Source organism: Coccinella septempunctata, chromosome 5 (genome assembly GCF_907165205.1).
Source record: "Coccinella septempunctata chromosome 5, icCocSept1.1, whole genome shotgun sequence".
NCBI lineage: Eukaryota > Metazoa > Arthropoda > Insecta > Coleoptera > Coccinellidae > Coccinella > Coccinella septempunctata.
This window is the reverse complement of record NC_058193.1, coordinates 35,849,674-35,873,832: the sequence shown is the minus strand read 5'-3', so window position 1 is coordinate 35,873,832 and position 24,159 is coordinate 35,849,674. Positions and strand designations below refer to the sequence as shown.

At 39.9% G+C, this 24,159-nt stretch overlaps 2 protein-coding genes across 3 annotated transcripts in view; both read right to left on the bottom strand.

Annotated features, from left to right (window-relative positions):
* Positions 1-152: 152 nt before the first annotated feature.
* Positions 153-24,159, bottom strand: part of LOC123314309 (dedicator of cytokinesis protein 3) — a 34,845-nt gene continuing 10,838 nt past the window's right edge. Inside the window, exons 4-26 of one of the 2 annotated variants that reach the window (XM_044899493.1) lie at positions 8,946-9,057; positions 8,611-8,838; positions 8,329-8,547; positions 7,926-8,270; positions 7,684-7,846; positions 7,358-7,627; positions 7,008-7,299; positions 6,710-6,953; positions 6,470-6,656; positions 6,156-6,409; positions 5,815-6,105; positions 5,599-5,758; positions 5,282-5,516; positions 4,942-5,104; positions 4,644-4,886; positions 4,391-4,585; positions 4,187-4,328; positions 3,942-4,108; positions 3,375-3,880; positions 3,202-3,316; positions 2,929-3,122; positions 2,652-2,845; positions 153-2,441 (exon numbers count right to left, since the gene is read on the bottom strand). In XM_044899493.1, the coding sequence (XP_044755428.1) occupies positions 1,951-2,441; positions 2,652-2,845; positions 2,929-3,122; positions 3,202-3,316; positions 3,375-3,880; positions 3,942-4,108; positions 4,187-4,328; positions 4,391-4,585; positions 4,644-4,886; positions 4,942-5,104; positions 5,282-5,516; positions 5,599-5,758; positions 5,815-6,105; positions 6,156-6,409; positions 6,470-6,656; positions 6,710-6,953; positions 7,008-7,299; positions 7,358-7,627; positions 7,684-7,846; positions 7,926-8,270; positions 8,329-8,547; positions 8,611-8,838; positions 8,946-9,057 (5,410 nt within the window). In that variant the 3' untranslated portion in view covers positions 153-1,950. Of the gene's footprint in view, positions 2,455-2,651; positions 2,846-2,928; positions 3,123-3,201; positions 3,317-3,374; positions 3,881-3,941; positions 4,109-4,186; positions 4,329-4,390; positions 4,586-4,643; positions 4,887-4,941; positions 5,105-5,281; positions 5,517-5,598; positions 5,759-5,814; positions 6,106-6,155; positions 6,410-6,469; positions 6,657-6,709; positions 6,954-7,007; positions 7,300-7,357; positions 7,628-7,683; positions 7,847-7,925; positions 8,271-8,328; positions 8,548-8,610; positions 8,839-8,945; positions 9,058-24,159 lie in introns of both variants that reach the window. The other variant, XM_044899494.1, reaches the window with a different exon arrangement.
* Positions 11,933-15,016, bottom strand: LOC123314311. The gene is made up of 2 exons (XM_044899498.1): positions 14,382-15,016; positions 11,933-12,588 (listed from the first exon to the last, which is right to left on the bottom strand). Exons 1-2 carry the CDS (start codon positions 14,536-14,538, stop codon positions 12,002-12,004), a joined length of 744 nt encoding a protein of 247 aa, XP_044755433.1. The 5' UTR covers positions 14,539-15,016; the 3' UTR covers positions 11,933-12,001.

The following is a 24,159-nucleotide window of genomic DNA, read 5'->3' as shown; positions in this document are numbered from 1 at the left end:
GAAGGGTTTAAAGGACTAAATATTCCGATATTTGGCGAAAGAGACAAGAGTAATTTCACTAAAATTTCAAATCTCTCTACATGGTCCTGATATATCAATTGAAGAATATACCGCCAAAAATAAACTGAATAATCCATAATTAAAAAAAAAAGTCACCTGGAATAAATTTATTACCTACATCTAAGTAAAATACAATGTTATAATTATTCATAAGAAAATACAATAGGTAGGTACTCGTAATACAAAATAGAATATAATATCTTTATGACTAGTATAATGGCTAAATCAACACAATTACAGTATGACAATAATCAATATTAAAAATATTTTTCCTGTGGAAATAAAATAGCACCGATATATACAAACTTCGATGTGCAGATGGACAACTTAAATTTTCATAGCAGCAAGACGATACCTAATTCATTTTTTGGCCCTTAGTAGAAAAAATAGTTTCGTTCATTCAAGTTTCTCATCTAAAATGCCAAAAATACATATGTACACTTGCGGCCAGGATGTCTGTACGAGGTGGAAAAAAATTCCTTAGATAGATATTGCACGATCTTGATATGAATTAAAGCTTTGAAGGAAAAATTTCAAAACGGCGATTGAAGAATCAAGATTTGGCACTATCAGAGTGATCAAATTCTTTCTTTTCTTGTTCACTGTCCCTGAGAGATAAACCATACCGTTTGGCTTTGGCACTACTCAGAACAAATTGAATTGAAAAATCAATAAAAAAAATGTCGATAACCTGACGAAAACAATTCTTTTTTTCCCTCATACATCACCGGCTCAGCAACGATCGAATGAACTATTTGAACATCAATTCTATTCTATATTAAATTACAATGATCCTCGATGATTATTGTTGCGTTCAATTTGAATTATTAATAGTGCTCGGCAAAGAACTAATTTCTGCAAGCATGGATATATAACAATAACTGAGGTTAGCGAGTTATTAGTTGAGGAAACATCGATGAAACCAATAGGTGGCACTGAAGGCTTGAAGCCAGCCTAATGTTCCACTATTAAAGTCCTCTTTTACAAAAAAAAAAGGTCATCATGGAAAGTTTGAAACTTTACGAGTTTGATTATAAAACTTATGTTCCCAAACCCAGCGATTCAGATCAACTGGTTGTGTAGTAGTTAATTTAAAAAATTAATTATTTGATTGCAACACAAAACAAAGTTGCTTCACAGCAGATCTTGTTATCACTGCATTTTTCAATGAATTACTTGGATGACTAGTCTAGGAAGTGGCAACTACGTCGACGTAGCCGAGGCCAGGAAACTTTCATGAAGGTATGTGAGGTCGACAAAAAATGTAATATGCACCTCCGCAAAAACTGCCTATTGTTTCGACAATGATGGCCAGTTTTCGTCCTTGGTAAATAAATAACTATATTGTACACGCGAGGTTGAAAAATTGCGGTCAGCCCTCTTTTAAATTTATGCTGAAAGCACATTATTTATTGTACCTACGCTTAATTTGATTGAGTCAATAACAAACTGCATTTCGTACTTTATTTTTGAGGGTCAACCATGCAAACGCCTGATGTTGATTATATTGAGCATTATTGATCATGAAGCTGGTTCTGAATCGTGTGAAACCGATGAAGAATTATTATAGGTTATTGGTCAAAACTTTAGTCCACATGAAAAATTCAATATATGATTTGAGAATTCCCAAGTACAAATATTAAAGAAGAATACCTTTGAAAAAATTAAATAATAAAATAGGACCAAAAAAATCTAAAAAGTTATCATAAATTGTTCATAAAACGATATGAATGTATCTAATATTTACATCACTTAAAATTGTGCTATCATCGAAACTAATGAATTCGTTTGCGCGATATAAAATTCAAAATTATGACTCGTAAATCTTAACCGAGATAAAGAAAGTAATATACACTATTTCATCTACCATTTCGAACCTAACCAGTCTCTTCACGAATTCTCCAAATTGGACACTTTAGCGTCCGCTTGCATCTTCGGAATGGAATAATTTTCTGGACTAACGACATTCCCGAAATTATCCTTCTTGATCTCGGCGTCGAAGACGACTGAACTACCTGCGTAGCTACACTTAGGAGGGATAGGCGGAGGATTCCCCTTTCCCCCGTCCTTCGGGGGACTCTGAACGATGTTCATCTCCTGCTGATGCGCCCTCAGATCGAATTCTTCGTAACTGCTATTGTTGAAATTGTTCAGATGAGCGTGTTCGGATATGCTGATCCCCGAATCCCTCAGATCGTGGGAATCGTCGCTTTGAGCTGCCAACAAACAATTGGAGGAAGAGTTGGAGATCGGTTCCTGAGAACCCTCGTCCACGGCCACGTATTCCATGCTGCACATCGAGGGGGTGGATTTTTTGGCACCCCTTTTGGGTACGTGAGGCGGCGTGTCGCTGGAGAAGCTATTCACCCGTTTGTCAGGAGCTGAAAATTAGGTCTTCAACTAAAACTTACGACGTAGGAAACAATATACGCGGAATGTTCATAAGTTGAACGAAGTGAAATAAATATTGAAACAAATATTTTTTATAAAACGAAGGATAATGAGGGAATAGTTTCAAGCAATAGAAAAATGTTTCAGGCTTTTTTAGGGGGTTACGACCGTTGAATTTCTTTTAAATATTTTTTACTTACTATGAGACCTAGGAGGCAGAGGGGGTGCTTCTTCTGTTCCTGAATCTGACCATGAATTTCTCAATGGTGCAATACCATCAGTAGGTGTCATGGAACTGTGTCTCAGCAACCTGGGAGATGGCGGTTTTGTGAGAGATCTTTCCCTGGAATGTGTAGGTTTTGGTGGCAGTGGAATATCACACAAGTCGGATTCCCTGTAAAGTATCAATAAGTACACGATATTCATGAAGTTAATTTCATTATTGCCTTAGTTCATCGGCCGAAAAAGTGAACTAACCTGCTTTTGAAAGATGGCAAACTGGAGCTGTTATACTCGAAGGGCCCTCTAGTAGGTGTGTGCACTTCGCAAAACAAGTTACTAAAACCTTGCGACTTTGGCCTGTTTTCCCGTTGTGGAATTGGTGGGGCGCCAATTGTGCTTGGCAAGGATAATCCTAAAGCCTCTCTACTAGGCATCATTTTTTCATTCTCCTGGAAAGTACAAACAATCCTTCAAAATTCGAATCCCTAAACACTCCTCGTGCAATTCCTCAACCAGAGAACTACCTACCGTAGGTTTGGTGTAAATCACATCGGGTTCACTATAATCCCCCAAATATCCGTATGATAATTGGGAACCATTTTCTGAATACTTCTTTTCGAGGGGAACTGGCGGCAGTGGAGTACTGAAATAAAATCGATTTTTTAACATCCAAAAACTGACGGACTACACATCACACTCACTTGACAATACTATCAGATTTTTGTCGTTTAGGCCTACAAATCGATCCCAGACTTTCCCTCAGCTGAGCGAACCTCTCGAGCAACCTCTGGTGCAACGGTTGAACCCCCGCAGATGCCAATTTACCATGCAGATCCAACCCCTCCTCCATAACCTGCGTGGCGTCCAAAATCAGATTCTTCAGGGTGAACACGTAGGTCATGTGTTCGGGGTACAGCTTCTGGAATTCCTGCGTGAAGAACGCTTGTTGGTATTTGCTGATGCCCCCTTGGACGTTCGCGTCTATGATACCCTGAAGACGCATGGTGAACGGGTTCAAATTCCTCTTGGGTTCCTTAGAATACAGGACGATCAGTTGTCTCAGTTCCTTTTCTACGTTCTGCATCGTTTCGCAAGCGAATTTTACCGGGGGTATTTCTTCGGTGTGCCTGTTTACAACCTCGAACCACCGAAGGATACCAGGCAAGGGATGTTCGATTTCTATAGTCATCCTTTCGATCCATAAACTCTGTAATTGTACAAGATTTAGGTTGGATTGGTAAAATTTGATTTCCGGTGTAAGTTCTCACCTTGATTTCGTTATCTTTATCGATCATCCCTTTATGTACTGGTCTATCACATTGAAATCTTTTAACGTTATTGTAAAGATAATACCTAGAAACTTTTTCCGAGACTCCATTCGCTGAAATTATAGGATTCGGCTCTGGAATGGGTTTGACATTACAAATTTGAATATCTATCGTGGTGTTAAGGAAGAATTATATTTCAGTGCAACTGTGGAAATTTTTTCAGTTGATCTTCTCACAAAGGATACATTGACCGTCAGAATTAATAATAGAATCATCCGGTGGTGTGTTCTTCATCAAAATTTGGGCGGCGGGAAATTCCGTTTGTAATCGCTGCGTAAAGGCACCTATCCTCTCATATTCTAAACCTCTATAGATGAATTGCTTGTTCTACAACACATATAGTTGATAAATTCATAACAAAACAAAAAAATCAAATTTATGTAACTCACCCTGACGAAGAGTGGGAAACTGAGACCATAGTAACCAACCCTAAAATACTCGGGTTCGGGACGGAGTTGAGTCAGTATATTATCGTAGAATTTGGCACGATATTTCAAAATATCACTTAGAGCTTTGTAATCGAATGATTGTTCTTCGTAAACAGCTGCCAGCTCTTTCAACAAAGGGATGCCCTCTTCCCAACACTGAAAATCGGAAGTAAAATTAACATCAATCATTTTATGCATCTACCATCGTATTCACCTTTCCCTTGTCGAAATAATGAATCATCTGCAAGTAAAGTTTCTCCTTCAGTTGACTTTCCGTCAGGTTGGCGTTATTGAGATCGGATACTGGCGTATGGTTGGTCCAACTCAGCTGATCTGCGTGAAGTTTCATGGTGAAACCAGCCTCCGTGTAATTCTCAGCAGAAAAATGCAGATCGTGCAACTTGTATATATACCTGAGATACATCTCTTTACGGTCGAATTCATTCTTGTAGAAATTCTGTAAAAAAATTAAGGCTTAGTTGAAAAACTACAAAAAAAAAGATTTAACTCACGAGAAGATTGAATGTGCAAGACATCCTTTTATCTCTATTTTCATCGCCTTGAATCACACTCCTATAATCCAAAAGTCTTTCTAATAAGCGGCTGACCGATGTGATGAAAGCTGCTCCACTTTCTTTCCAAGTCGGATCTTCACTTTGTACTCTACCCAGAAGCCTGTGAAAAAAAGTATAGAGAATTCGAACAAAAGCTCCACACAAGAACAAAACCCTCACATCATATACTTACACATTACTCAGATGCTCCCTTAAGTTGCATGTAAAAATTCTCTCATTACATTGATGAATTCCTTCATTCAACTCAAAAAAACTAAAATTAAGTAATGGTACTTACATGGTGTTGAACAGTCTCCTATATTCATCATCCCCTTTATTTTCCGATATTAGCGTGTCTAATTTATCTATCAGTTCAGTTTCCACTTGTCTAAAATTACCCCTAGCTCTCTGCTCACACTCCATCATATCGAAAAAGATATGAAGGGTGGCTTTTCTTAGTTCGATTTCTGGTACTAAAGTAACTTCTAAGAATGGTCCAACCATGGAAGGGATGAAAGCCAGTTTACACTCCCCTGAAAATTAATCAAAACTGGTAAATAGATCATTTAAGTTGAAAAAATCAAGAATAAGCTCAACATCTCATTGTTGACTCACCAAGTTGTGACCACATAGACAGAATTTGAAATCCCATCAAAACCCTCATATCCCCATATTTCTCGATTATCTTTTCTCTCTTCACGTCCGAAAATTGTTCTAACTGTAGCGATTCTTGCGTTAAATAATGAACGGCCAAATTGAAATAATTTGTCCAAAGCTGGAAGTGATTTCTCGGAGTTAAAAACAGAATCAACGTGGATTTGAACAACTTACTTCTTTATCAATGTAACCAGTGTGCGTGTCGAGAAACTTGAAAGCCAAAGGCTGCGCCAATTCTTGAAGAGACTTCAAGATGATGTTGTTCATAACCATTTTGATCACTAACCAATCCTTGGAGTAAACTTCTTGCACAACCAGATTACGGAACACCAAGAACACCCTTAACAGGAAGTCCTTCAATAGTTTCCGATCGTGACTAGGTCCCATGAGTACTTCCCATAACCGTTTATAATGATACTCGTCCAAGAGTTGCAAGATTCCAAGCATGCATGCAACCAAGCAGCCCTAAAACGAACGCCTCAATATTCGGTACAATTTTTGTCACTGTAACTCACGATTATCTTCGTATCCTTATCTAGCAACATCAAGACGGTTTGGAGCAAAACTTCTAAGATACTTATACACAAGGTATCCACGTCATGATGGATACAGTTATTTATTTTTCCTTGTTCGTCACAAATCTTACGTTGTTTGAAAAGATAACCCAGTATTTCAGACAAGACCTCGGTGCATATCGTTAATTCATCCCTATGTATAATATGAAACCTTAAATGTTTGCAAACACAGCCTAACAACAAACTTCTGGATTCTGAAAATAAATTTCGAACTCAACCATCGATTTCGTTGGTACAAATAATTGGAAACGTACCGTCATCTTGGAACAGCTTGCTGGACACTAAATTTTTTATACAAACTAACTTGGCTTGAACTAGCAATAGAGGTAACTCTTTTGGTATTGTATCCAACATGGTAGCAGCTATCTTCGAGACTTCTGATATCGGTAAAACCTCAACGAGCTGTTCGTAAACTGAGCTAATAGATAGAAGTAAGGCCACCTGTAAGATATTTCTGAAAATATTGGATATAATTCATGCTTTCGAGTGCTGACCTGTGTGTTGGTGATATTTGGTTCCGTCATGATCAGCATTTTATTCAGCGAATTGAACACAGCATACAGGTCCCTCTTGAAACTATCTTCAAATTGTCCACAAGTGGCCCTCGAAAACAATAACCTGCTCTGAATGATTAGTTTGAAAATATACTCCAAACTTTTGTAGCACTTCTGAATAGGTTCCTGCTTCTCGAAGGATAAAATCCAATCAGCGCAATGCTGCACACTTGTGAGCAATCCCCTGAAAATAATCGGAATAACAATATTGTATTCCCGACGAAAAGCCAAAACTCACTTGTAAACCAAAGCCGCAGAAAAGTGATTCTTGATGTAAGCGTCCAAAACAGGTTTGAAATGTTGAAATTTGGACTCGTCCAACAAGATGAAAATTGAAACCAGTACGTGAAAAACCAATCCGCTGTACTGGGTTGAATTTCCATCTTCCGTCGAAAATAGAGCGAACAGGGCGTCCAGCACGTCTTGCAGAAATTTAACCAACTCTTCATCACCCAGTTTCAGAACCCTCTGCAAAGAATCCTGTATCTTTTCTGGATGCGACTTCCATCGCAAAAGAGCCAAAAGGTCGACTGGAAACAAATATCATCAAGTAGAACTTTGAAACTGTCGGGGTTTTAACAGACCAACCATTCTGAGTCAGCTTCGTGGAACATAACAGAGTTTTTATGTAGACCGCTTCTTTTTGGCTTCGAGAAAACTGCCCGCTAGCCTCGTGATTACCTTCGTAGTCTTTGCTGAACGCTGGAAGGGACAAATAGCCGCAATTTTCTAGCTTCTGCAGATCTTCGCATTTGTATATGTACAACTCATGGGAACCGTCCTGAATGGCAGCACCATCTTTGTCCATTAGGCGTATGAATGAGAAACCAAATAGCTTTTTATCGTTCTTTTCCCTAGCTGGAAAAACAGATCATTCTTATTCCGGGTTTTTGAGAGATTTTTAGGCGACTTACTGGAGCAATGCCTGAATTCGAATCTTACATGAGCACCTGCGAATTTGTCTATTGGCAATGTTAACCTGGCTAATTCTGCCCAAGCTGGGGAGTTATGGTGATATATAATCATGGAATTGTAAACTGCGGATCCTTCCATACCAGAAGCTCCCCACAAACAATCCTGCAATGCAAATATTATCAAAGGATCTTCATATAAAAGGAAGCCATTAGACACTTAATAACCATAAAAATAAACCTACCTGAATTCTGTTCTTTTCACTATCCAGAACCACTATTGTAACTTCTATATTCTTGCCAGTGGACTTCCCACCTCTCTCGAAATCTCCGCGTTCCAAAGAAATGTACAAATCGTTCCTGACATCTCCAGGCATGATAACATCAGGAAATCCCAGTTTTTTCGTCAGGCTGACGTTCTTAAACAGCAACTGGTTGTCTTCCTTGATTTGTCTGAGTTCGCCGTGGAGTATCTTGAGCGATATCATTATTCCGTAATTAGGAGGACAAGTGAGAGCGTTGAATTTCCCGATCTGCTTGATTATGAACTCGTGCAATTGGTGGAAATCTTTCTCTTCCCCTTGGAAAACCTACAAGAAGCACAAGTTTGGGAATGACGTAAACTTTTTGGTGATTAATGAAGGGTACCTTCATATTAAACTCTTTTTCATCGGAATCCTTATCCTTACTGGCCAAAAATTTGCCCAAAGGTTGCACCCCTACGCCGTACGGTCTTTTGTATACTTGCTGTTGCAGGGGCGCGTATTTTTCAGTCTTTTTGGAGGTATCAGAGTAGATCATTTTACCGATCCTTATTATGTGAGCAATTATAAAAATATCACTATTTAAATCAGAGTTACCTAAGTCCTGGAATGAAAGAATAGGATATATTGATCGATATAAAGTTTTATTTCAACACTAATGATTTACCGTGAAAAAGGTGCAGTTACTATGAAGCTTCTCCACATAATTGGAAAAACCCTCTTTGGATATCTTGACCAGAAACCTTTCTGTGATATATTTGCACTTGGCAGCGTCGTACAGGGAAAAATATATCTCAGTATCTTCACCGATGTGATGCCCAAAGTCACGCATACAGAAATACAGATGGTGGGTCAGTACTTTTTTGGTTTCTTTTTTCTTCAGCGTTCCTCTAGCCTGAAAATGAACAGACCTATTTATAACCACGAACTATGGTGGGTCGAAAGGTAAACCTAAGCATGAGATGTTTAGAATATGGGACAATAGTTGCTGTGATTTCTTACCGTAGTATTTTCTGCACTGGAAACGTGGACATGATAAAGCTCCACCACTGACATGCAGTCAGAATTGACCATCTCAGCTCCTTGTCGAGGTACCAAGTCCAATCCCAGTTTTCTGCATTGAAAAATTGTTATTTAGAAAAAGATGAACGAATTTAATGAATTATAAAGAGTGAGGAATAATTTTTCATTGAAGTGGTGAGGACTCATTGAAAAAAGTCCACGCTCTAGTCAGTAATACACTCTCATTGTTTTATAGAAATTCAGTTTCTTCAACTCAATGCATAATGCCAAAAAGCGAATAGTTGGTTTATACACATAAATTAAAATACATTTTTCCTCTGAAACTGTCCAACATATCCACCATTCCATAGTGATAAATTTAGACAGGGGCGTATGACTCACGCAGGTACAATTTATTAAGAGAAAAGAGCAAGATGGGAGAGGAGAACAGCGTGTGTAATCTTTCATCGTATTCTTCTTTTCGCGCAATCTTTCTGGACCGCAAGTGCCTAATAAAGCAAAAACCCCTGAATTCCGATAGTGTGGCACATGCCAAGAGTGTCGTCTACACTTATTTAGCAGCTGGACACAGCCAATTTAAAGTTCAGGGCCAGAGTTCTCTCCTAGTGACGGTGCTAGGTGAACAAGAAATTTCTGATGATACGGCGTGTTTCCAGAAAGTAACAGACTCTTAGGTGAAGAAAAAAGACTAACTGGAACATGTTCTTCTCTTTGATAAGAAAACCCTAGGAGGGTTTCTGAGTAATTCGGACTACTTGACCCTGAATTACCCCGTTTCCAGAACTTGGCATAGTCAAATGGTGAGTTATGTGGTTTACCTGGGATTCACGTGATCACCATCTGCCTATTTGGTTCCTTCTTTAGGTCTCAGTTCTTAGGACACAGCATGAACCTTCCATAGGTATTTATGATAGCTTCGTGGTCCATTTCACCCTTTCCAGGTACACAGATGTGGTATCCCATGGGATCTGGAGTGTTCTTGTTGACATTCAGAAATAACCACAAGTTTTTCCTTGTTTCCATCCTCAATTTGTAATTTAGTTGTATAATATCAGAAGTTTTGGAATGTACTTTGATTTCTTCTACTTTTTTAAGAATAACCATTTTATATCTATGAGAGATGTTTTCTCAACGAAGGATTTTTCAGATTTCCTCAGGCAGAGACACAAACTTCTATCAAGAGACATTGAAGAGCATTGCAACAACTTCCTGGAAGGGTTTTTAGAAGGTTGTTCTTTTATTCCTACTGAGGGTTTGGCTGTTTTCTCGTGAAGAAATAGTAGAAGTTTTCGATGAGGCTCATCAAGCAGGCATACTGTGATGAAGCCAAGTTAAGAGAGAGAACGTGAATTTTATGTGGAAGAGAACAAAGGTAATGGGAGGTCAAAAGGGTGCAAAGACATAGACCTTGACCATTCATGTCAAACGCAAGTATAACTTGCACTAATATCAGAAGTAAAAAGCTAAGGACTTTGATATAATAACAATTGCTCAAAGATTACGATTTCTTCTGACTCTGTTTACTGCGTATTCCCATCATATCCGGCTCGAATGTTTTCAGCCGACCCCCGTGGAAAGAAGCAGAGATCCACCTCGATGTTCTCCTCTCGCTGATGATAATATATGCAGTTGACATGCACCAGCAAGTCGTCCGCTTTTAACCTTGCTAAGGAGGTTATTGGCCGTTGACTATGCGAATCGCTCACTGTAAGCCAAGTAGCCAGCCGGTTGGTAGGTACCTAAGCGGGTACCTCTTCTCTTACTAAAAGTGATATCCGCCTGCAAAACTGGCCAAGACCAGCGTTTGAATCCAGCGTCTCGGCCCACAGTGGCGCGCAGAAATTCGGTCTGTTACGTACAACTAGCCCGGGGCACTGGTTAAATCTACGGCTGCCGATAATGAAGCGACTTATATTTCCTTTAGAGACACACTCTTAATTTTCGTAATGAAATATTGCTGAAGGTGGAATAACGGACAGCAGCTCTAGCTGGTCATTAGCATCAGAGGTCCACGCTGGAAGTTACTCCTTGAATGGCAACAGCCAATTTGTCCAGATTATTAAACGGATGCCTTGAAAGGGCACTGTCTACCGAGAACCGTAGCAGTTTTCGGTGAAATTCCACATTCCACAGAAAAATGTTGACTACAAAATGTACACAACCTTATTAACTCCCCATGGTGATCTGATGTGCTGATGATGCCCACCACAAGCCTAGTGAAATACTTGCGCAAGTCTAGGGTGGCGTGTGTCAGAACTACACTCTGCTCCAGAGCTCATTTCTAACTGAAGAGCAGAATTTCCTTCAACCATGTCTGGAATAACTATTATATCATCGATCATTTCATTCGCTTTCATTTTTTGTAACATAATATGAAGTTCTCTCATTTCACAAGTGATTCGTCTTGGTCTCAATATTGAGTGACGTTCTCGTCAAAAAATTCATCTCGGCAATAAATCTGAACAAATCTAACCGACATTCTTTCCTTATCACACGGAAGATAACGATACCTATTTCGAAACAATAAAGTTGATGATAATGTCACATACAATTCAATGACCCCTCAAGGTGTACCATGCCGGACATAGGTCACTGTGTTACGTGATACTGCAATTAAAAATCGGTCAAATTGAGAGAAAACAGTCGACGTCAGAATGTATTCACAAGGTGCTTGAACTGAAACCTTGCTTCATAGACAATGCGCAGACTATGACCGCCTTCATGATACCATATTTCGTTGGTCGGATTTTGAAATATAAAATGCAGAATATTTCTGTTAATTATTGTCAGGAAAACAAACCTTTTTTGTTTCTTATACTAGTTGAATAACTGAGTATTTAATCAAAACACTCTTCAATGGTTTGACAGTACCCTCTTGCTCAATTTGCTAATTTTTTAAGCCTTGTATAAGACTCTAGTTCAGAATCTATAGGAATGTTGGGAAGGTGGATGGAATGAATAGCATCTCGATAAAAAAGTATATAATTTAATCCATCACACATGCATCCATAAACATCAACAACATAACACTTAAACTACGTACAAGCTATTTCATCGATAACCTGTAAAACTTTCCTCTTGAACAATCTCTTTTGCACAGGAGTGAAATCGGCTATATCGGGTAAGATACTTCTGAAAAAATCCAAATCTGGATTGGATTCTCTCGGACTCTCCGAAACACAGTTCTTCAACAAGTCCAACACATCATCGTTCTGTACAGTCTTCCTTGGTACTTTCACTCTCGGCACTTCTTCCATATGGTGATTATTATGGACTGGTTTACGTTTCTTCTGTCTGAGATTCTGCTCGAAAAAGTGCGTATAATCGTCGGAGTTACTCTCGAGATCGTCCAACAGTATGTGCGGTTTGATGTCCATGTCCACGTCTTGGGAAACCTCTTCGTCGTTCTCAGCAACGTGCGGATTGCCGTCCGATTGGTCCAGATCAGCCCCATCGTTCATAGCCGTGCGGTGGCGAGCTCGGATGAAGGGCAATATGAACTGCAGATCATCGAAAAGGTAATATTTCTTTACGTATCTGGCACCGGACAACGTTAACGGCCTGCTTAGGTATCGCGTCAGTCCAGCTCTCAGGTTCTTCCATCTCGACTTACATTCGTGCACTGAAAATCGAACGAAAATTCAGGAATTCCACAATATGTAACATAGCCTGAAGCAGTAAACACAATTAGAGTTATCGAAAAATTAGATAAGATAGGAAGATAATGATCCGCAGCCAACTGTCGAAGATCTGGTAGAAAATAAACTACAACACTCGAAAGGTCTTCGACTCCAAGCAGAAGTGTTCAAGCAGGAACAGCAATGCTGGCCTGGCAGAATCTACAAAGCCTCAGAAGCTTCATCCTTGACTTCTCTTCCACAAATGGCAATACCCTTTGGTAGGCCTTGGAGAATTGAGCTCAAAAAAAATGTATAGGAGTGCCAAGGTAAGAACCAAGCGATGCCTTTGGAATATCTTAGCAGTTTTTCTCGCTTTAAGAGCGCCTAATGAGATTAAATCCAGCAGAAAATGCCAAAGTTAAATTCTGTGAGATTGAGGCATCTATTGTTAGCTGCTTGGATCAAATGCAGAGGATGTTTGGGCCTGGGGAGTTGAGAAAAACTACTCATCGACCATCTAAGTTTCTGAGGTTTACCAGAAATCTGGAACTGACTGGAAAGCATGCGACAAAACACCAAGAAAGGTGACACAATAAAGTATTATAAGGTCTCTGGTTCTTGGAGGGGATTTTGCATTTTTACCCAACTGGTTAGGGCATCATCGTAGTATCCTAAGTTTGGAACGTTCCTTAGGAACTTCCATATAGAGAGAGCAGAAATCTTTCTAGCATTAGTGCTAAGAAGATAAGATATTCAGATAATAATATGCTACTCATCTTTACAGTTTTCTTTACCAGGAAGCATGATAAATGCAGATTCTGTGGGAATGAGGCATCTACCAACCGAATGCCTAGCTACTGGGATCCAATGCAGAGAATGTTTGGGCAATTGAACAGTAAGGAGTTGGGAAAAACACTCCTTGAAACTATCTCAGTTCCTGACGTTTATCAGAAATCTGGAACTGGATGGACAGAAGCTGGGATAACACCGAGCAAGATCTCGGTGTAGATCAAATTCTTGAAAGACAAAGAATGTATAGCAGTGCCAAGTTAAGAACCATGGGATGTCTTTGGTATATCTTGGCAGTTTTTTTTGCTTCAGGAGCTTGAGATTAGATCCAGCAGAAAATGACAAATGTTAATTATGTGAGAATGAGGCATCTACTGTTAGCTGCTGGGATCAGATGCAGAGAATGTTTGGGCCTGAAACAACGAGGAGTTGAGAAAAACTACTCATCGACCATCTCAGTTGCTGCGGTTTGCCAGAACTCTGGAACTGTCTGGAGAGCATTCGAGCACCAAGAAAGGTGACACAATGGAGTATTATAGGGTCTCTGGTTCTTGGAGGGGATTTTGCATTTTTACTCAACTGTTTAGGGCATTATAGTAGTATCCTAGGTTTGGAACATTCCTTAATAACTTCTATACAGAAAGAGCAGAAATCTTTCTAGCATTAGTCTCATCTTGACCGTTTGCTTTACCAAGAAGCATGATAAATGCAGATTCTGTGGGAATGAGGCATCTACCAACCGAATGCCTTGCTACTGGGATCCATTGCAGAAAAAGTTTGGGCAATTAAACAGTAAGGAGTTGAGAAGACACTCTTTGAAACTATCTCAGTTGATGACGTTTATCAGAACTCTGGAACTGGATGGACAGAAGCTTGGATAACACAGAGCAAGATCTCGGTGCAGATCCCATCTTGACAGACATTTCCACAAGTGTGGTTAAAGCAACAACACCAAAACCTGGATGTTGACGTTCGACAACGCGGCTAATAAACAATTGAAACTTACCCGTGCTACCGACGACGTCAGCAATCTCCTGCCAGCTCCTGTCTTGCAGGTCCTTGTTCGAGTAATCTTGGAAGGTGTAATCGTACAGACATCTCCTCTTTTCCACCTCCTTGACGAACAGCTTGTTGAGTGACATGTCATCGCCGAACCTCTCCATTTTGCACGGATACTACGAAGCGGTCCCCCCTTTGAACCGTGCAGCACTGTCTGGCAGGCGAGCCGTGGAAGCGGATATCGCATCTCGGATTGCGTGGCAAGCGTCACGGCATGTGACCCGTATTGAACACGAAGCTGCACGATTGTACGACGATGACGTCTGTCGAACGCACAGTTATGCATGTGTGCTCGCGGTCTTCGAGGTCACAGCACCAGCCGCGCCAGCGATCGGTTCGATTCTATGTGCACGAGGGAGACGCGAATGAAATTACACGATAACGTGCGATGGGGACACGCTAGGGAACGGATGGATTTCGGTGCTGCCTTGTTGACGATTGTCAGACAGCGTCTTATCTACGAAAAACGGCGTATCAGATCGGATACCCGCAATAGTTGGGTGTTATTGTGGTTTTGAGTTGTTGTTATTTTGATTGATAACATAATCTGGTTGTCCCTCAGTTGGGAATACGTTCAGAAAGTCCACCTACTTCGTTCCTACGATGAATGGGTACTCAAATTGAGAACCCGATCACAACGGGGATCTAAAGCTGAATAAGGTGCCTATTTCTGAAATAATGACAAGGAGAGAGAAATAATTTCTGATCCAGAATGCAAGAATGCCTACTATCACATTTTCCGATCAAAATTTCACCCGGTATACTGATGATCATGGCCATTCAACAGAAACAACGATTAATTTACTAAGATCTAAAGATTTCTCGGTAGTATATGGAAGAAAAGGAAAGTTTGTGCAGAAAACCCTTAAGAAGAATAATCATTTTATTCTATGGTCATATGTCACACCGTTTATGACAGTAGAAGGATTTCTGTCAACCAATGAGAGTGCATTATAGGACTGACGAAACTGATATAAGAACGTACCTAAGCGCGGGTGATTTTGAATAGATTTCAACGTCGAAATGTTTCGTGAGAAGCCCTCTTTCAAAAAAGGCGATTAATAGACTGAAGAGGCGATTTACCTGATGAATAAGTCGCAATAGTTGAAAATTTCACTTTTATCCTCTAATCATACGAATTTCAAGAGTCAAGCATCAGCATGTTCGTGAATATGAGTTTTCTACCCTCCGAAGGGGTTGATAAGAGAGAATTTTTTCGTAGATTTTGAACCAAATTTCATTGAGTGTAGTTTCCAAGAAAATGCCTTTACGAAGAAAGGAAAGATTTTTCTTGTCATTTTTCATTCATATTTTGAATTCCACGTGACTCAAAACGAAAATTAAAAATTCAGGAGACTTTTTCATCTAGTTCTCGTTACCAACGATTCATACCGTAAATTTCGACATAATTCCACAGCCTAGAAGCCACCAACAGTGTTGCAATAAATAGCCTCCTAGTCACCTATTTTCAAACAGAAACAAACCGCCAGCGAATCCCCGTACGCGAGAGGATAAAACTACGCCCTGCCACCTTCGAGAGGCTCGGAAAAAAAGGCCCAAATACTGACAAATGAACAGTCGCAAATGAGGTTATTATACTCTGGGGCTATTTCCAAATTGAGTTCTAAAAGATGTAATTAAAACCGCACGGCTACCGGCCCCACAGTCACTGCGTGACATGGTAGCCGAAGAATTCCTTTTCAGGACCGGCTACAAGAGAAACCGGCCTCGTGGAGACGATGCGGAGGAGCTGGGGGTCCACGTCCAGACGGGCGACGTTGCCAGCGAGGCCGAGGAGACTCTTAACGCGCTAGAGAACCGAAGGTTACCCTCATAACCTTCGAAAAGTTCCTCGTGAACAGGATCATATGAACTCGAAGCTATGGCCTTCCACAGGGCAACGTGTGAGGACCATAATTTTTCTATTGACATCAAGCTTGATCTAAAGATCAAAAACAAGGGGTACTTTGCAAAAGAGCAAGCACCAAAGGATTCTATAACATTTTTCTCGAACAGTGTAGGGGCTGAGTGCTGATGGAAGATTATGTTGATTAGATACAAGTCAATGTGCAGGGTGAGTATAGAACAGCGCTCATATAAAGATATTAAACATATGATTAGTCCCTGGATAACTTCAAATGAAGATTATTTCCGTATTGATCCTAGAAAGACAGGAAAAAGTAGTGTCCATTTGAATGGACATGCCCTCATAGTCAAAAATACAAGCAGTCTACAATAATTCGTATTTGCTGACCATGCTGAGGGCGTTTCTTCCAACAGGGAATGCTGTAATATCACGAAGATATTCGCTAGAGGCAATGTATGAAGTGACTCCCCTCTGGTTGGTACTGAAGGAAATTGAAAGGCCGATGAACTTGCGAAAAGCTCTCCGAAGGTTAACATCTACTTCCTGGACTCTTCTCTGGGATTGGGAAAGACCAATATAGGGTAGCTTTCCATCAATAAAACAACTCATAGAGGAAAACTTCCTGGACTTGCACAGGAAATAAGATGCACGGTTCTCTCAACCGACCTACAACAAAAGCTCCCGGAGCTAGCAGGACCTCAGCCTGAGGGGCACTGTCGGTACAAATATCAGCAGATGAGACATGCAGGCTCTGTGGATCAGAAAAAGAAACAGCATCCAAGTGTCCACAACTGGCAGGCCCAAAAGCCATACATATAGGGAAGCTAGGAAAAAATACTAGTACCTACAGCTAATTCAGTGACAATTTCAGCAATTCCAACAGAATAGTCGAGTTAAAACCCTTTATTAAACCATCTGGAATTTGTGACAAAGATGTTCAAGCCTTTCCACATGTTCCTGAGAATTTACCTCCTGGGTTAGGGGTAAACAGGAGGGTTCGGGTCGACCTCACCATGAACCCATTGAGGTAGGCACTATTTGGGGGTTGATTGGCAGAAAAATTAGGAGAATCCCACGAACCTTGTTTAGATCTTTGAGTTACTTCCCTACTACACCAGGTACACCTCAAATCATCAACCAAAACCCGTCAAATCAGGAGTTTCCCAACCTTCATCGACACAAAGGCCAAAGCCTCCGCCTCAGTTGGCAACGCTGTGCCCGAAAAGTAAGAAACTACGAAGACCGGTTACCTCGAGCGCAGGTAGAGGCCAAATGAAAATTCCGAACACACATACGGGAAAATCGGATGGTTTGAAGGGGGATGCGCGAGCGAGAGGACCGTCTCGTGTAGGTGCACACACATTCACAAAAAAATCTCGAAACAATTACGGACAATCTCGTATTTAAATTTGAACGTGCCCATGGAAGTTATTGCGGTGTAATCGTACCATGACTCGACGAGGATGGGTAGAAGAAGGAGAAGAAGAAGAAACGGCGAATCGTGGGAACCGGCCGACAGGTTCCTTTGTCTCATTAATAAAGCAAATAATAGCGGCGTGGAAACGACTGAGGTGTTAGACTTAGGAACAAATTGCCGAATTAATCTCTGCGATGTTTTTAACAACGCCGTACTGACTTTGATGGGTCATTTCATTTCGAGCCAATTTTAGCCACGGAATGATCGAAGTTTGGCGAATATTGATGTACTTTGCATAGTTACAATCATTCGTGAAGACACAGTGGATAAAATTGCGTTTTTAGTGTTCATTTGGTCGTCTTTTCAAGTACATGTTTTGGTCCACGTCTTCTTCTAAGGCATCTTTCATTCACTGTCCCCTTGGTCCTTCTTCTTCTTGGTTTCCTTTTCCAGGCCTTGTTTGGTAGTCTCCTTTCGCTGAAACGGTACACGCATAGAGCCGTTTGAAGCTGTTTGCTGTTCGAAGTGTTCTTCTAACAGATTCCTCAACCATGGCTCGATGATAGCCACCTCCAAAGAATATTTCCCATGGTAGTATCTAAAAATCAATGAAAGATGGACCACACAGAGTGATACTGAACGAAGTCAAGCAGTGCGAGCAAAGTTGGTGCTGCAGCACAACAAGCTAAAGACAATATCTTAATCCAGGACTTATCTCGAAGTTGTTGGATGAAGATTATATGCGAGCTTTGATCAAAAATCCCAATTCTTTCAAGCAGCAATAAATTGTCAAGCCCACCAAGCTGTTGGGCCAGATAAGGTCCTGCTGATTACAGACTCCAACAAGTTTCAAGGAGTCCCTATGCTCCAGTGTCTCCTCATTCATACTGGCAGCATATTATCGTGAATTTCGTTAGATGAATAGAGCAACTGCGTTTTCCTTACAAGGTTCATGGATTCCCTGTTGAGGTCCCTGCTAAGTGCTGATCCATATCTTGTCTCTTGAAGACCGGTGACAAAATAGGGTGGAGTGTACTGAGGTCTTCTCATATGGCCCTGCTAGAATAATTGTCATTATCGCACTCCGTGTTCTCGAAACGAGAACAGGTTGGGCCATGTCCGCCTCGCCTTCCAGACCTGTCCCCCTTCGTCCCCGGCTCGCGGTTGACAAGGGGCAGGTATACGAGAACGCGGTTAGTCACCGGCGTAATTCGGAAGGGTGGTGACAGTCTCTACCTGTGCTGTGTTCGAATCAAGGCGGTTTAATGAAATATCTAATGATACCCTTGAGAGGGCTGCCCATTCTCAGTTCGCTACTGGTCGCGCGGACCTCAGGGCTGCAGTAGTACACGCTTGGTCTCTGTCATAACCTATTCAGAAAGGAAAACGGATGTTTACTTGATCAATTAAAAATAACTACTTTTTTTATCCATTTCGGCACAACCGTTCGGTCTTTGTTCAAGTAGACTTTTTCGCGTATTATCCTATCAAAATGTCAACAAGTGGTTTTCATCAACTAGTCATGCGGTTTGGGAACAGGATGGCGCAGATTCCAGGTACAACAGGCAGGGGCTAGTAAAAGTGTTCTTAAGTCTCGTTCTTGATTGAGTGACTCATCTCCTCGAAGGTTGTTCGAAGAATCTATGAATAATATGTTTCATATATGAGAAGCTATAAAATTAGAATGCCGATATGATCGATTAGACTTGAGCCATTGGACCAGTTTTGTCGGTTTGCATTAATCGTTCTAACGTACATTTTTAATTGCTTGAATTCTTTTTTTTTTGTTTCAGAAGAAAAACTCTGATCCTGTTTCATCTAAACTTGCCCCATGTAGCCAACTGATATTCTGTTGAATAAAAATTAAAAAGAAATTGAAGCCATTTATTGCTTCATTGCAGCTCCAATAGACTCGATTATATATAGAATGGAGTCAAAATAACAAAATGAAGAAGTGAATTCATTTTTGTCATAAGCATTATATGCATTTGCACTGTAGCTCCCTCTAAAATTCCTTTTCTACCTCAAACACAAAGATAATCTTCCACAAGATATCATGTTGAGTTATGGATCCCTCAATGATATTCATAATCTATACCACTTGATGAAATTTTATGAGGTTAATTGTCCAAACGAAGACAACAATTATCATTCCAACGCTAGGCATCACATCCACATCCCACGTTTCTGGTCATGGACAGAATGAACAGATAATAATTGGAACAGTTAACTACACCATGAAATCAATAAAAGGGATAGCGGTCCATTCACAGCTTGTTTCTAAGAACAACAACCAAATTGCGATTCCCACATTCCTTGAATACGACCCATTCTCTTCAGTGGTTAGTCATTGGTACCTGCCAAATTTCTAGTTTTGTCGGTAGTCATTCTTCGAATGAGCTGCATATTTTAACAACGTGATTCTGAAATATGATGGCCAAAAGTTGAATTTTCCCCCCAAATCAAAAGATATTTTTTATAGATGTGTGATCATAGATTTTTTTAATAGGGCATTTCGGATCAGCTGACTTTGACAGGATCGCCATTTTGGTCGTAAAGGCTATAAAATATCACATAACGAAGTGTTGTTTTACTTCCTATTTTAATAATTCGTATAAACTATAGATTTTCTGTTTACAAAAGGTGTTCAGTGACTCTTAATGGTAAAGTGAAAGTAGGGTTTGATAGAAAACTGACTTTCATTTACAATATCGACCCGATCGTAAATGTCATAGATGGTTTTTGTGCCCCTACGTAACGTCAATCCGCATTACCCAATAAGGTAATCCCTATGTCAGGAGACCTTTTTGACGTGAAGTCAGAAAATCCAACACAACTTTGAGTCAGTCAGATCCTGATCCTGACTCTTCGAAAATATCGATATTTGGTCCCAACTACCTGGAGGCGCTGTTTATGGATATTTATGAACATTGGCATCCTTGGCACGATGAACAATGAAATTTCTCTTCCTCTTGGGTTAGAGAATTCTCAAAATTCTTGTACACTAAAATCCCCTAACGACTTATTCAGGTGTATTTCGAAAGTTAAATCTTTGAGACACAAATTCGAGGGAGAAACATCGAAAAGTCGTGCTCTTATACTACAATACCCATAAGATCAAGCCATTTAAAGGAGTCATCTTGTTTTTTATGGACGAATAAACTTTTATCAAGCGAAGTAATCTACGGCACCACCCCAAAGGTAATTTAAGTATGGGATAATGACAAGTCATTCGACCACGAATGATATCATTTACCTACGAATAAAAGTTATAGGTTATAGATCCGATACATATTTGCGTTCGTCGGGTTTTGAGCTGTGTAAGCCGGGTTAAATTCCTTTCACACGAACAAGTCGCCTCCTGCACCACCTCTTCCATCTCTCTTGCGAGCTCGGTCCCTCGTCACCGGTCACCCGTTGGTGAGGTGTCTCGTATCGCCTACGAAAGTGACTTCTTCATTGTTTGGTTTTGGAATGCAAACTCCGGACGAGACGTGATGTTCTTGTGTATCTTATCCGTCATTTTTATGAGGTTCGCCAGAAACTAACGGTCTGTCTTCACTCTTCGGGGGGAATCGCTGAATATTGAACAGGACCACACCGGGTCGACGATGGTGATGAAATTTCACGCAAGACGAAGCGGTTGTAGAAGTACTCACGCTAAGCGTTTCGAAAAATGCCGAAATTGTACATCCAGTCCGGGATTTCCCGTTTTCGAACAAAAGTACCACTGGACATGTGCGTAGATTGGTAGGAGCCAGCATAAAACTACTTTGAGCTTCCAAACACCCCTCCAAAAAAAAATCCCGGCTACGCCAATGCTTCTGGACGAGAATAGACAAAAGTTATAGCTTTACGATGGAATTCCTCAACAATGTAGCACATATGACACTAAATTAGGGCTTCAGTATAGTTCCATTACGCGAAACAATAAACTTACAGAATTTTTCGTTTAGTAAAGTCATTGTGGTAACACTGTCTACTCAGGGACGTCTCTGATCTAAGAAGGCCCTGAAACTTAATGACAGACAGTTTACAGACAGTTTCATAATCAAATTCCCTTTAAGCTCAAGGCACGGATGTTCAGTGCAGAATTAAATTCAATCCTAGATTAAATTTGACATTTTCTTTCAATTCTGTCACGTTAATCTAGGATCAACTTAAATATCAGCTTAATCCTGCACTGAACAACCGGGCCTATATCTTCCTTTGGTGCAATTTTTAGTAGGACTAAAGGAAACTTTAAAATTGAAGGAACTTCAAGTCTGATTATGAAACTTAGGGCCCCTTTGGTGGGTCAAGAAATTAACGAATGGAACCATCAGTTTATCATCTTAATAGTTTTGTAGCTCGTCAACAAAAAAATAGTCTTATAGCTGAGGAATAATGGGGTTTCTGTGAACCGACAGAGATAGGACTAAGATTGTTACTCCAATATTCCTGCCAGCTTCTGTTGAAGAATGAAAGTGGAGTTTCTTCGAAAGCAAATAGCGGTAGTTGAACCTAGCTAGTGGTTACGCCCATGTGATAAAGGGGGCATGTGCTCTACTCTTTACCTTCATTCAACAAGCTTTCAACGGTAGCCCATGGTGCATTTCTCACAGCATCAGTACAATATTACGAATAATGAACACGCGATCTGTCGATTTAGAGCATGATCCGAGTGACTGACACAATGAGAGAGCAGTAATGATTCATTAGGACATAGGCTATAGATGGTGTTGTTATATGCCAATTTTTTGGCAAGGAACAGGTTCAAATTGGAAAACGGTTCATAAAATAAATGGCCATATAGACTTTCCCTTTCAGAAAAAATATGAACTGTATAATGTTGTAATACCCAATTAAAAGTACGAACCAAAAGTTTTTTCTTATTTCTGATCCTTTTGGTTTTTTGGTCGGAGTAGCTCAACCTGGCTAAAAAATTGGGCACTTAGTTGTAATAATGTGGCCTTACTTGTTGGTTTGTTTTGTTAAGTTTACTCTTTTGTTATATAATTGTTGTATTGAATGCAATTCTTGTTTTAGTCAATGGAGATTTGTATAATCATTGAAAACAAGTATTTTATCGATAAAGCCATGAGACATTCAATTGATCTGATTGAAAAAACAAAATATGCCCTATAGACAAAAGTAGGAAGCAAAAATCTTTTTGGTTATAGCTGATTACTAACCAACCATTCTTCTGATATCTTATAATAATTTGCTATTGGAAGTGTTTCATCGTAATTCAATACTACTCACCATTCATAATATCATTAGGTTATTGATACAGTAACTGATACTGGTTTAGATAATATCAAGAGTCGATAATATTCTACTCAATGGTACACAAATGAGTTCGATGGATTAATTCAAATTTCCCATTCACTTCAACTTCATTTGAAATGCAGAATTCAGTTGCATATTCCAGACTTGAGCAATTTCAGAAAAATATCTGTTCGTAACTTTGGTATACAATTATTTCTAGAGTTTCTCCATCTTTATTTATGACTATTTGAATTTTTCACAAATCGAGCACGACCTGCAAAAACTTTATATTTACATATACACATACACAGTTCTCCTGAAAGATTTCTAATTGTGCATTATCTCTTTTCCACTAATTATACAGCCTTCCTAAAGACACATCAACAATCCCATGTTTTCTCGGACCCAGACTGAGAATTCTAGTTACTGAAAGGAAAAAGTGGTGATTCCCATACCCTCAGGGTCTGCTGCCCATGATTTATAGAATGGCGTGGTCAGTTAAGACGTCTACATGCTATACGAGCTAGATATGTGTAGCCTTCTCTATTCCAACCACTTCCTAATGAAATGAGGTGAAGGGATGAACCATAATTTTTGAATAAGAAATTTATGATAAGCGCTGTTGTTAATTGAGACAGTGTGATATCTACAAGGGTGGTGGGCGTATTAACAGTTTTTCAGAGACCCTCCAGACTTTTCTTGACAAGGGAAAACACTCCTGAATTCAAGTACATCAGATTTATGAAAAACCTTCTAACTGAAGATGAATTTTCCACAGAACAAGCCTTCAAAATTTCGATTCAAATGATTACTGGTTTTTCAACGAATTTAGGCAATTAGGACAAATTTGGTGAGTTTCTGATCATTCTGCAATACGTGTATATTACAGGGGGTGTTCGATAATTTCAAGAAAAATGATGATCTGGACCCTGGATTGAAAAGAGTTGATGTTTCAAAGAAAGCAGACTTTATGATATTGAGAACTGTCTCTGTTGTGAAGATTAGGAAGAAAAAAAGACTTCTAGTGATTAGGCAAACGTTCAATCTAAGAGAACACAATGATCAACGTCTGATTCATTCCAATCCAGGAGGTCTTCGTGAAATAACCACCCAGGTGTGGGTTTTCCGACTCGTTATTTCCATTTCAACTCCATCGAACCATGGCAACCCCGCAAGGCCAAAACGGCAGAT